The sequence below is a fragment of the Prionailurus viverrinus genome, chromosome F1 (genome assembly GCF_022837055.1).
Source record: "Prionailurus viverrinus isolate Anna chromosome F1, UM_Priviv_1.0, whole genome shotgun sequence".
Lineage (NCBI taxonomy): Eukaryota > Metazoa > Chordata > Mammalia > Carnivora > Felidae > Prionailurus > Prionailurus viverrinus.
In genome coordinates, this window is record NC_062577.1 from 38,777,843 (window position 1) to 38,791,128 (window position 13,286).

The 13,286-nt window shown below is 40.0% G+C and overlaps 1 protein-coding gene across 12 annotated transcripts in view; it reads left to right on the top strand.

The window, feature by feature from the left end:
* The window catches only part of PPP1R12B (protein phosphatase 1 regulatory subunit 12B), a 223,797-nt gene that overhangs the window by 114,258 nt on the left and 96,253 nt on the right, over positions 1 to 13,286 (top strand). For 7 of the 12 annotated variants that reach the window (XM_047840196.1, XM_047840193.1, XM_047840194.1 and 4 more), the window contains one exon: positions 10,128 to 10,139. The exons of the other annotated variants lie outside the window; for them this stretch is intronic. In XM_047840196.1, coding sequence (XP_047696152.1) covers positions 10,128 to 10,139 — 12 coding nt within the window. The remainder of the gene's footprint in view (positions 1 to 10,127; positions 10,140 to 13,286) is intronic. 12 annotated transcript variants of the gene reach the window in all.

Consider the following 13,286-nt stretch of genomic DNA (forward strand, 5'->3'; position numbering starts at 1 on the left):
TTTTCGTTTGTTTCCATATATTTTTTAATTTCTTCTCTAATTGCCTGGTTGACCCACTCATTCGTTAGTAGGGTGTTTTTTAACCTCCATGCTTTTGGAGGTTTTCCAGACTTTTTCCTGTGGTTGATTTCAAGCTTCATGGCATTGTGGTCTGAAAGTAAGCATGGTATAATTTCAATTCTTGTAAACTTATGAAGGGCTGTTTTGTGACCCAGTATATGATCTATCTTGGAGAATGTTCCATGTGCACTCGAGAAGAAAGTATATTCTGTTGCTTTGGGATGCAGAGTTCTAAATATATCTGTCAAGTCCATCTCATCCAATGTCTCATTCAGGGCCCTTGTTTCTTTATTGACCGTGTGTCTAGTTGATCTATCCATTTCTGTAAGTGGTGTATTAAAGTCCCCTGCAATTACCACATTCTTATCAATAAGGTTGCTTATGTTTATGAGTAATTGTTTTATATATTTGGGGGCTCCGGTATTCGGTGCATAGACATTGATAATTGTTAGCTCTTCCTGATGGATAGACCCTGTAACTATTATATAATGTCCTTCTTCATCTCTTGTTACAGCCTTTAATTTAAAGTCTAGTTTGTCTGATATAAGTATGGCTACTCCAGCTTTCTTTTGGCTTCCAGTCGCATGATAAATAGTTCTCCATCCCCTCACTCTCAATCTAAAGGTGTCCTCAGGTCTAAAATGAGTCTCTTGTAGACAGCAAATAGATGGGTCTTGTTTTTTTATCCATTCTGATACCCTATGTCTTTTGGTTGGCGCATTTAATCCATTTACATTCAGTGTTATTATAGAAAGATACGGGTTTAGAGTCATTGTGATGTCTGTATGTTTTATGCTTATAGTGATGTCTCTGGGACTTTGTCTCACAGGGTCCCCCTTAGGATCTCTTGTAGGGCTGGTTTAGTGGTGACAAATTCCTTCAGTTTTTGTTTGTTTGGGAAGACCTTTATCTCTCCTTCTATTCTAAATGACAGACTTGCTGGATAAAGGATTCTTGGCTGCATATTTTTTCTGTCTAGCACCCTGAAAATCTCTTGCCAATTCTTTCTGGCCTGCCAAGTTTCAAAAGAGAGATCAGTCACGAGTCTTATAGGTCTCCCTTTATATGTGAGGGCACGTTTACCCCTTGCTGCTTTCAGAATTTTCTCTTTATCCTTGTATTTTGCCAGTTTCACTATGATATGTCGTGCAGAAGATCGATTCAAGTTACGTCTGAAGGGAGTTCTCTGTGCCTCTTGGATTTCAATGCCTTTTTCCTTCCCCAGTTCAGGGAAGTTCTCAGCTATGATTTCTTCAAGTACCCCTTCAGCACCTTTCCCTCTCTCTTCCTCCTCTGGGATACCAATTATGCGTATATTATTTCTTTTTAGTGTATCACTTAATTCTCTAATTTTCCCCTCATACTCCTGGATTTTTTTATCTCTCTTTTTCTCAGCTTCCTCTTTTTCCATAACTTTATCTTCTAGTTCACCTATTCTCTCCTCTGCCTCTTCAAGCCGAGCTGTGGTGGTTTCCATTTTGTTATGCATTTCGTTTAAAGCGTTTTTCAGCTCCTCGTGACTGTTCCTTAGTCCCTTGATCTCTGTAGCAAGAGATTCTCTGCTGTCCTGTATACTGTTTTCAAGCCCAGCGATTAATTTTATGACTATTATTCTAAATTCACTCTCTGTTATATTATTTAAATCCTTTTTGATCAGCTCATTAGCTGTTGTTATTTCCTGGAGATTCTTCTGAGGGGAGTTCTTCCGCTTGGTCATTTTGGATAGTCCCTGGCGTGGTGAGGACCTGCAGGGCACTTCCCCTGTGCTGTGGTGTATACCTGGAGTTGGTGGGCGGGGCCGCAGTCAGACCTGATGTCTGCCCCCAGCCCACCGCTGGGGCCACAGTCAGACTGGTGTGTGCCTTCTCTTCCCCTCTCCTAGGGGCGGGATTCACTGTGGGGTGGTGTGGCTCGTCTGGGCTACTTGCACCGTGCCAGGCTTGTGATGCTGGGGATCTGGCGTATTAGCTGGGGTGGGTAGGCAAGGTGCTCGGGGGCAGGAGGGGCAGGCTTAGATCGCTTCTCCTTAGGTGATCCACTTCAGGAGGGGCCCTGTGGCAGCGGGAGGGAGTCAGATCCGCTGCCGGAGGTTTGGTTCCGCAGAAGCGCAGAGTTGGGTGTTTGCGCGGAGCGAGCAAATTCCCTGGCAGGAACCGGTTCCCTTTGGGATTTCGGCTGGGGGATGGGCGGGGGAAATGGCGCTGGCGAGCGCCTTTGTTCCCCACCAAACTGAGCTCTGTTGTCAGGGGGCTCAGCAGCTCTCCCTCCCTTTGTCCTCCAGCCTTCCCGCTTTCCGAGCAGAGCTGTTAATTTCTGACCTCCCAGACGCTAAGTCGCGCTTGCTGTCGGAACACAGTCCGCCCGGCCCCTCCGCTTTTGCAAGCCCGACTCGGGGGCTCTGCTTGGCCGGCGAGCCGCCCCTCCGCCCCGGCTCCCTCCCGCCAGTCCGTGGAGCGCGCACCGCCTCGCCGCCCTTCCTACCCTCTTCCGTGGGCCTCTCGTCTGCGTTTGGCTCCGGCGACTCTGTTCTGCTAATCCTCTGGCGGTTTTCTGGGTTATTTAGGCAGGTGTAGATGGAATCTAAGTGATCAGCAGGACGTGCGGTGAGCCCAGCGTCCTCCTAAGCCGCCATCTTGCCGCAACTCCCTAAAAGGTTTTTTTCTAAGTGTGGAATATAAGTAAGTACATCTTACTGCTTGAAACAGTCCTTGGAATATTAATGATCAGTTTTGAACGTTTTTAAAGTTTATAAAATCTTCTACAATATGAATATTTTAAGTAGAAAATAGAAGTTATCTATAATCTTACCATTCAGCAATATCTCTGCTAACATCCTTATATGTTGCATTGATTTTGAGATTATGCTGTATTTTTTCTTATTAAAATATTATTATTAAATATTACAAATACCCAACATATCAGTTTTCTGGCCCAGTCAAGCCCTGGCTATATTAGCTTCAGTGTTTTTAAAATTTTTTTTAACATTTGTTTATTTTTGAGAGAGAGAGAGAGAAAGTGGGAGAGAGAGAGAGACAGTGTGTAAGTGGGGGAGGGGCAGAGAGAGAGGGAGACACAGAATCGGAAGCAGGCTCCAGGCTCTGAGCTGTCAGCACAGAGCCCGACAAGGGGCTCAAACCCAGAACCATGAAATCATGAGCTGAGCCAAAGTTGGCCGCCCAACCAACTGAGCCACCCAGGCACCCCAGCTTCAGTGTTTTGGTTTTTTTTTTATTTTTTTTTCAACGTTTATTTATTTTTGGGACAGAGAGAGACAGAGCATGAACGGGGAAGGAGCAGAGAGAGAGGGAGACACAGAATCGGAAACAGGCTCCAGGCTCTGTCCCATCAGCCCAGAGCCCGACACGGGGCTCGAACTCACGGACCGCGAGATCGTGACCTGGCTGAAGTCGGACGCTTAACCGACTGCGCCACCCAGGGGCCCCAGTGTTTTTTTAAATAAAATATTAAAAATATAGCTGAGGCCCCTGTGTATGTCTCCCCGGTATCATCCCCTGGACTCCCTCCCTAGAAGTGGTCACTATACTGAATTTGGTAAAACCATTTGCAGAGTTTTATTAGTTATTCTTTTTATGTATACGCACATTACTACTTTTACATGTTTTTGTTCCTTATATGAATTGTATTGTTGTGTACATATCATTCTGAAACCTGCTGTTTTTACTTAGCATTTTTTTGTTCATTTTGAATGCTCACTTTAGTCCATTGTGTAAATATACCACAATTTGGTTTTATTTTTTGTCTGCTCTTGGACATTTAGGTCATCTTTATTTTTCTTTCTTTCTTTCTTTCTTTCTTTCTTTCTTTCTTTCTTTCTTTCTCTAATACTAATTAATTATACTGCTGTGTACGTTCTTGTTCATGTTTCCTTATCTAAATGTGTAACAGTTTCTCAAGGGTGTTTTTTTTCAAATGGAATTTCTGGATGTAAAGAGTGAGTATGTCTTTACTTGAGATACCAGGTTGGCTCTCCTGTTTACACTCGCCAGCAGTGTATGAGAGTTTTTACTTCTTTACAACTAATGTTATACTTGATAATGTCAGTGGTTTTTGCTTTTGCCAATCTAAGGAAGATGAAGTGGTTTCTCCTTGTCTTAATTTGCATTTCATGATCGTTAAGTGAAACTGAACATTTTCTCTTATGTTTATAGACTTTTGGGATTTCCTGTTTTGCAAATTCCCTGATTATATGCTTTGTTAATTATTTTTTCTTGGGTTTTTGGTCTTTTTTTTAAATTGGTATAAGTTCTTTACATATTCAAGATACTAATATTTTGCAAGTTATGTATCTGTGGTAATTTTTAGTTTGCCTTCCAGTGTCTGGAAGTGTCTTATGGATATTCCATAATCTATTCAATTGTTTCCCCTATTTTTTTATATTTGGATTCTTGCCATGAATATTTTGTGTGTCGACTTTCTTGAATTTTTTTCTTAAAAAAAAAAAATTTAGCGGTGGTGCTGAAGTTGACCTGGTCTATTTTGTAGTTAGTAATAAATATTCGAGACAGTTGGCCAAGCCCTGTTGGTACAGCTTGTGGGTATGAAATAAAGCAGCACTTGCGCTTTTGGCACCTGAATCTGCCATTCTTGGCCTCCCTAACACCTGTCTGACCAATGAACTAACTGTCGAGTGACCTACATGCATAAAACATTGTCATTTGTGAAACTGGCTTTGGCACTTGATGCTGGAGTGTTTTTAATGGAACAAATGTTCAGAAGTACACGAATTCAAGGTGATATAGTACTTTTCAAAGCTAGGTCACAGAAACACCAGACTCACATTGTTTGTAAAGCAAAAGGTGTTCTCTGAGCTGTAGTTTGGTGCTATATAACTTAAGAGTTTAGAGCAGGGATCAGACTTTTTCTGTAAAGGGCCAGACAGTAAATATGTGGGGCTTTGTGGGCCATATGGTTTCTGCTGCAACTGCTCAATTCTGCCTCTGTAGCACAGGCTTGCCCATTCGTTTCGTTTATATGTCGCCCATGACTGCTTTGGCCCTACAGTGGAGTTGTTGAGTAGCGTTGTAAAGCCTGAAAGATATGCTATCTGGCCCTTTACAGAAAAAGTTTGCAACCTTAACACTATTGACATTTTGAGCCAGATCATTCTTTGTCATTGTCCCCTGGGGGGGGGGGGGGGAATTATTCCCTGTTGAGAACTACTGCTCTAAAGGATTCAGGAAATGCTTCATTTAGCCAAGGGAAATCCTCTCTCCTTTTTAAATAATTATTCTGATTAGCGGAGTTGTAGCTTTGATTCCTTGCTTAAACTTTAGCTCTGATCTCAGTGTTGAACTAGAGAGGAGAATATGTCACAGGGGCACTTTCTGAATACAGTTGTCCCTAAGCTATGACATCAGATCATATCCTGATATGTGACACAAATCATATCTAGAAGTCTTTCGGATCTGTAGTTATTAGCTTCTCCGATCGAGCAATACTTACACTCTCCCTCTATTTAGCTTTAAGCCATCTATGCCAGATCTGAAATTTGTCCCTGCATTTGTCTGTCATGTGTTGTTTTTGTCTCTCTCTTTACCACTGTTGACATTTGCCAGTTGGCTGGGCCTGAGCCTCTAGTGAGGCAGTATTTACAGCCCACTTGGGTAGATGCAGCAACTAGGATAGCCCAAGGGCAGATGAAATCATATCCAGAATGAGAAAGCTGCATCTCTCTAACTCTATCTTCTTTCACATGAAGGAGAGAGTTCCCCCTCCCCTCTCTATGAAATGAGAAGTAGTATTGATTGGTTTGGTACAGTGTATAAAATATGCATCTAATGGGATGATATTTTGGGCACTATTAACAGCATTGGCTCTACTGAGCCCCAAGATTTTGCTTTCCCTGCCTTTTCTCCTCCCCTTCCTTTCCTCCTCCTTCTTAGTAGCAGGTTCTTAGCAAATTGCAAGCTTTGCCTCTGGCTTGCTGGATAGCAGTGGAAGTGCAAGCCTTTTCTAGTTTCCAAGGGAGACCGGGTGCTGAGACTGCAGTCCTGCCCAGCAGCCACTTACCTTTCTTGCTATTCGTCTCCACACATCTTTTGACCTTCATTCTGCTATGCAGGCCTGCGCGAGGAGGTAACAGTCTGTTTTCTCGGCGCTCTCTTTGTAAAGGGGGCAGAGGGAAAGCAGGGTGGTTCGGGGTAAGGCATATGGGGTTAGCAGAGTATAAACGCTGCCGTAAGGAAAAAAGTATCTCTGAAGTGTGCTGTATCTGTGAGCTTGATCCTATTTGCCGTATCTATAAATATCTTAAAGATATGGTATCTTTAAGCACTACGTTATACAACTTAAAAGTGCCACATATAAAAATGCAAAATTAATGTAATAATGCCTCTGAGAAGCACAGAAGAAAATGGGAACTTAATCTTTGAGAAGAAAATAAAATCAATTGGTTTTAAACTTAACTGGCTGACAAACTGCATTCTGTTAGGCTTATGTTGTATGAGCTGAATCGAGTTTTCAAGTTTAAGGAAAGAGTTTGGTGATAACATCCCTTAGTTGGATTCTCAAGACTTCTGGGGCTGTGCTGTCCAATATGGTAGCCGGTAGCCATGTGTAGCTATTTAGATTTAATTTAATTAAAAACTACACAACTTTTCCATTATCATACAAAGTTCTGTTGGACTATACCAAAGAAAATGACCTATAGGATACAGGAAATTTATTATCTGACCAGAACCAATGAATGAGCATTTTAGTGAGAAGACTTAGAGGCTATTTGTCTAGAAGCAGCATAAATATGGATTCACTGTGATTTAAAGCTACATGGGACCTTAAAACTATAGACTTACCCTTCATTTTGTAAGTGAAGAAGCTAAGGTACCAGAAATTAAATGATTCTCTTAACGCCAAACAAGTAGGTAATGACAGAACTAAAACTAGAACTCAGGTATGTGTTCTTTCTACTGTACCACAGTGTTAGCATCCCATACCCAATTAGAAATAGCAAGGAGAATTTGAACTAAAACCTACTTGATAGGGCCCTGGCAAGTGTGGAGTCAACTACATCCTCTGAAGGAGAATTTAGTCCCTCATATCACCTGTCACTTATAGTTTTTTTTATGACACATGTTGGTAGCAACCTCTGAAAATATAAAAACCATTCTTTCCCAAGATAGAGTGTTGATTATGGTATACTTTTGGGAGACACCAGGGGAAGGTAGGAGAAGCCTAATGCAAGGCAGACATCTTTATTCACTAATTCCTGATATTGCTAGATTTGGAAAAAGAAATGTCTTATCCATAAATCCTCATAATTAGGATAGCATGGTCTGGGTGGAATTTCAGGGCTGTAAGATAAGAAACGTTGTACTGGAAGCAGGAGACCATGGTTATAGCCCCTTTCGGTCTGCGGCTGAGTAGCATTGTGACCTTAGGTAAGTATGTTAATGTTTCCTTAGGCTTTGATCAACTCATCTGACAAAACGGGAATCTGACATCTCTAGGTGAAGTCTTAGAATTAAATCAGGTGACTTTTTTTAAGTTTGTTTATTTATTTTTGAGAGAGAGAAAGCGTGAGTAGGGGAGAGGCAGAGTGAGAGGGAATGAGAATCCCAAGCAGTCTCTACACTGTCAGTGAGGAGACCAATGTGGGGCTCAAACCCACAAACTGTGACATCATGACTGGAGCTGAAGTCAGATGCTTAATTGATTGAGCCACCCAGGCTCCCCTAAATCAGATGACTTCTTGACGTCATAAAGCCTCTAGTCACAGGTTTATGATTCTGTTATTCCTCTAAATTGTCACCTTCTCCTATAGCTAGCTAGCTATGTGTACTCCCAGATGGATGTTGAAGCAATTCTTTTTGACCTTTCTGGAATACCTTTATCTATGTATCCTTATACATAGGATGTAGTCCAAGGAATTAAAAGCTGTCTTAAAAGACCATTAATTATTCTGTAATTAATGACCACAGCCTCACAAGTGCTATAAAAGACACATACTCAACATGGTCCTTCCCTGTTTGAAGCTAACCTTTTAAGCACCCTCTCTGTTCAGTGCAGATTTTAGGTATAGGACTCCTTAAAGCTATTTCAAAAATCAATTTCCTGTTGGTAATTCCAGACAAAAATTTTATTTCATCATTCTAGGGAAACCAGCTTTTGTTCTTGCCTTGGAGATCCTGGCAATTTCTCTTTCATTCTTCTACTTAAAGTAGTTTTATTTTACTTAGATAGCTCTTTGAACCTTCATGGAGAATATTTTCAAAGGAATTAAGACCTCTTCCAAATGAATTATCCATTTCTGGTAAAAATAATTAAGGGGAACTCCTTTATTAGATTAGATGGGATCGATATTACAGTACACCCAGCCTTTCTTTTCCAAAATACCACTGCTGAGCTTTTAATGAAGTATTGAGAATAATGTAATGGGAGGAGTGGTGGTGCTCAGGTAGCAGCAGCGGCTAAGCTGTACTAAGTACCTACTCTGTGCCAGCGAGTGTTCTAAGTACTTCATATGCTTTTTATTTAATCTTCCCAACAACCCTGTCTATACCTGCTAATATCTGTTACAGCTATCAATATCCTTGTTGTATAAGAAACTTGGGTTTAGGGGCGCCTGGGTGGCGCAGTTGGTTAAGCGTCCGACTTCAGCCAGGTCACGATCTCGCGGTCTGCGAGTTCGAGCCCCGCGTCAGGCTCTGGGCTGATGGCTCAGAGCCTGGAGCCTGTTTCCGATTCTGTGTCTCCCTCTCTCTCTGCCCCTCCCCCGTTCATGCTCTGTCTCTCTCTGTCCCAAAAATAAATAAACTTTGAAAAAAAAATTTTTTTTAAAAAGAAACTTGGGTTTAGAGTACTTAAATAGTTTATCCAAGATTATCTAGTAAGCAATTTGAGTCCCATGTCAGGGTACTTTATCACTACACTGTCCTTGTCAGAAGATATTTTAGGTCTTCTATTTATTGTGACTTTCTTCATGTTCACTGGTGATTTGCTAGGCATCTTTACACAGCTTCTTGGAGCAAAATTAGTCCATCTGTGGTATACAAGGGACCCTATGGATTTTAGATGCAGAGGACAAATTATTTTTGGGTAGTCATGCTAATTTCTGTAATTATTTGAATTCAAATCAAATTTGAATTTGATTATGCATCCTCAAAGTCATAGTGAATACAAAGAAAAATGCTTCCTGCCCTCAAGGAAACATAGTAGACAGATACAGTAATCAAAGGATTTTGGCATTGGAATTCCTTTCTATGCCACTGAACTGGGGACATTAGCCTAGTTTTATCTAGATGTAAGACGGCCAGAGGTATATGTTAAAGCCATGGATTCTGTTATACTTTCTATTATACTATATTGTGAACACAGACCTATCTTCTTTTCATAGCAATAAGGATTCATAGCAATCGTATAGCACTCAGATTTCATGGATGGCTCAAATGCTTGCTTCTCAGAGAGAGCAAGGTGTGTTGAGTGTGGGTCTGGCCTAGTGTAGGAGTTGCCAAATTTTTTCTGTAAAGGCCAGATGCTGAATATTTTAGGCTTTGCAGGCTATTTTGTGTTCTTTGCAAATATTAAACTCTGTTGCCGCAGTTAGGTAAAACTTTACAAAAATATGGCAGGCCAGATTTGGCTCATGACCAGAGTTTGCTCACCACATGGTCTAGACTTTAGAAAGTACAAGGACTTGGGCTCTACCAAAACCCTAGTGCGTCCTCAAGGCAGCTGTGGTCAGGTGCATCACTTTGTGAACCTTGGAATACACATCTAGGTAAAGAAAAATGAATGAAAATGTTTCTTCCTTCCTCAAAAATATTTATAGATTCAAGTACTGGAGCTTTCTGGGTTTTGTCTTTAGATTTTTTTTTCAACTTAAATCATAAACATTTCATATTGACACAGGTAACGAAATAGTATATGTGATACTCACTAACAAAACCTAAATGCATAGATATATACATAGATAACAATCCAGACATATATGTTATAGAATGAAAATGGGTTATTTTCATGTGGTGGAATTCTCATTTATTTTTGTTTTTACATTTTTGTCTGTTTTCTAATGTTTCCATGAAAAACATATATGACTTCAAATATTCAAGACTTCAACTCAGGTAAAATGTTATTGATCTTACCTACCAGACCTGCTTTTACTAACACTGTTTCTCTCATTCTATTAAACCCTAGAACAGGCAGTGGGATAAGCCAGTTTGAAGCTTTTTTCTTTCACTGTGGCTCCTATCTACTATGCATAGATAGTAGATAGTGGACTTTAAACTAACTGTGGTTAATATCGTTAAGAAAATAGAAGATGGGAAATTTCAACAAAGAACTGTAATCTGTTTTAAAAAGAATCAAGTAGAAATTCTAGAACTGAAAATTTAATAATTGGAATTAGAAATTCAACTGGTGAGTTTATAGTAGACCAGCTGAAGATTTTTTAACAGTCAAAAATTAAGTATAATAGTGATGGTCTATATATTTTGCAGGTAGAAATGACATGTGAGTAGGCTGGTTGGTAACTGAGGCAGAATTTCATAGAGAGTTAGTCCTTAGTGTGGTCATCAGTTCCAGGGTCTGGTCCACAGCTTTGTAAATTTGGAGACTTAATTTTTTTCATTTCACCCAGAGGAGAGGAGCATATTAAGGAAGGACTCAAATATACCAAATTTACAGTGGTTTGACAAATGTATCAGAATTCCCGTTTACTAATCTATGTTGAGGGAAGCTTGGGGACTCCTGGCTGGCTCAGTCAGTAGAACATGTGACTCTTGATCTCAGAGTGCTGAGTTCAAGCCCCACATTGGGCATGGAGTCTACATGAATGAATGAATAAATGAATGAATGAATGAATGAATGAATAGCTTGGTTGGGGACTTCTGCTTCAGGCCATGGCATATCTAGTATACAAACTCCTCTCACTGAGAATAACTAAAAAAACTGGACAAATATTAACAAGTGTCTTTGAAGATATTGGATTAAGGAATTGAGGACTTGAGGGATCAAGATCCCGGAGAGAAGGAAATCAAAAAGAGGTGAATCCAGCATTTGTCTGTGCTTTTCCCCTTGAGGCATTTGCTGAGTAGTAAAGCCGTAGCAATAAGGCTAAGAAACTGGGCAGGATTTTCAGTAGTCTCATGGAGCTGAGGGAACTAGAGTTCAGGAAGAGGGGCCCCATACCTTCATCTGGGACCACTGATGGGCTACATTCTAGAAGTAAAGGCTTACCAGAAATAGACCAGCCCCTGCAAAGACTGAAGGCTATCTTCCAGTCATCTCAATCTCAAAGTAGATTAAGGTCATTTGTCTTGGCCCTGTAGTTCTCAAAGTGTGATGTCAGAAGCATCACAGAAATCTAACTAGAAATGCAAATTCTCGGCCCCTACTCCAGACCTACTGAAACAGGACTTTTAGGGGTAGAGCCTAGCAATTTGTATTTCACAAACCCCCTAAATAATTCTGATGTAGATGAAAGTTTGAGAATCACTTCCTTAACCTAACTGCCAGAGGAAAAGAATATCCTCTCTGGAGGATGACATCTTTCAGAGCTGCAAGTTATCACTACATTTTTCATTAAAGGTGTTTGACTGTTATACTCAACCTTGCTGGACTCTCAGTTTCTGAGGAGTGATGGGTTCAGTGTTAAATGTGATAAATACTGGGTGGCTAAGTCAGTTGAGGGTCTGACTCTTGATTTCTGCTTAGGTCATGATCCCCGGGTTGTGGGATTGAGTCTCCTTCATGCTCAGAGTGGAGCCTGCTTGAGATTCTCTCTCTCTCTCTCTCTCTCTCTCTCTCTCTCTCTCTCTCTCTTTCTCTCTCTCCCTCTCCCCCCTCTCTCCTCCTCCCTCACCCTCTCCCCCACTCATGTGCTCCTCTTTCTCTCTCTCTCAAATAAAAATAATAAATGTGATAAATACTATATTTTTTATTGTTTGAACTGCATCTCTCAGATATTGTGAAAATGGTCCAGAAGGCAACTTCCCGCACTTATAATTTTCCTTATAAAGACATGTATTCAAATATTTTAAAAAATATTTGACATTAATTCAGAAATTAGCAGACATACCAAATTTACCAAAAGACTGATTTACCAAAAGACTTAGAAAAATAAACAATAACAAAAGATCCAGATATTGATGTTATCAGACATGGACTTTAAACTAACTATGGTTAATATTGTTAAGAAAATAGAAGATGGGAAATTTCAACAAAGAACTGTAATCTATTTTAAAAAGAATCAAGTAGAAATTCTAGAACTGAAAATTTAATAATTGGAATTAGAAACTCAACTGGTGAGTTTATAGTAGACCAGCTGAAGAGATAATTAATGAACTAGTTAGATAGACAGTAGAAAATATCCAGAATGGGGGCACTTGGCTGGCTCCGTTGAAAGAGTGTGCTACTCTTGTTCTCAGGGTTGTGAGTTCAAGCCCTACATTGCATCTAGAAACAATTTAAATAAATAAAACTTTAAAAGAGAAATACATATCCAGAATGAAACTCAGAGAGAGAAAAGGATGGGAAATACAGAAAAAGCAAAATAAATGAATAGATCATGGCCAGTAAGATCTAACGTAGATATAATTGGAGTCCAGAGGAAGAAAAAAGAACTGACTACTTTTATCCTGGAATACCATTTTTACTTGAAAGAATGACTGGGAAGGCTATGGTTTTCCAGACTTGGGTATTCAGCAGACATTTTCTTGAAAATGAACAAAGTGAGACTGTCACAAAGTATTTGTTGCCAACTATAAAACTTTAAATTTCAAGCAGAAATTAGAATTTTGGTAACTTGTGTCTGCCCATTATGAGTGGTATTATTGACTGCTGCTTCCCAATATTTAAAGACTGTCTTAAGTTCAAAGGTGGGGGCACCTGGGTGGCTCAGTCGGTTGAGCTTCCAGGTCTGGATTTTGGCTCAGGTCATAATCTCAGGGTCATGGGATCGAGCCCTGTGTCGGGCTCCTCCTGAGCATGGAGCCTGCTTAAGATTTTCTCTCTCTCCCCCTCTACCCTCCCCTCTAAAAAAATAAAATAATTTAAAAAATGTTTAATAAAATATTAAAGGTGATATTAAAGAATGATTTTTTATGTTTTATTTTTCCATTATTTTTATTGAGATATAATTGACATATAACATTGTATTAGTTTTAGGTGTAAAACTTAGTAATTTAATAAATATAAAATGATTACAACTAAGTGTAGTTAACATCCATCATCACACATAATTACAATTTTTTCCTCATGATAAGAACTTT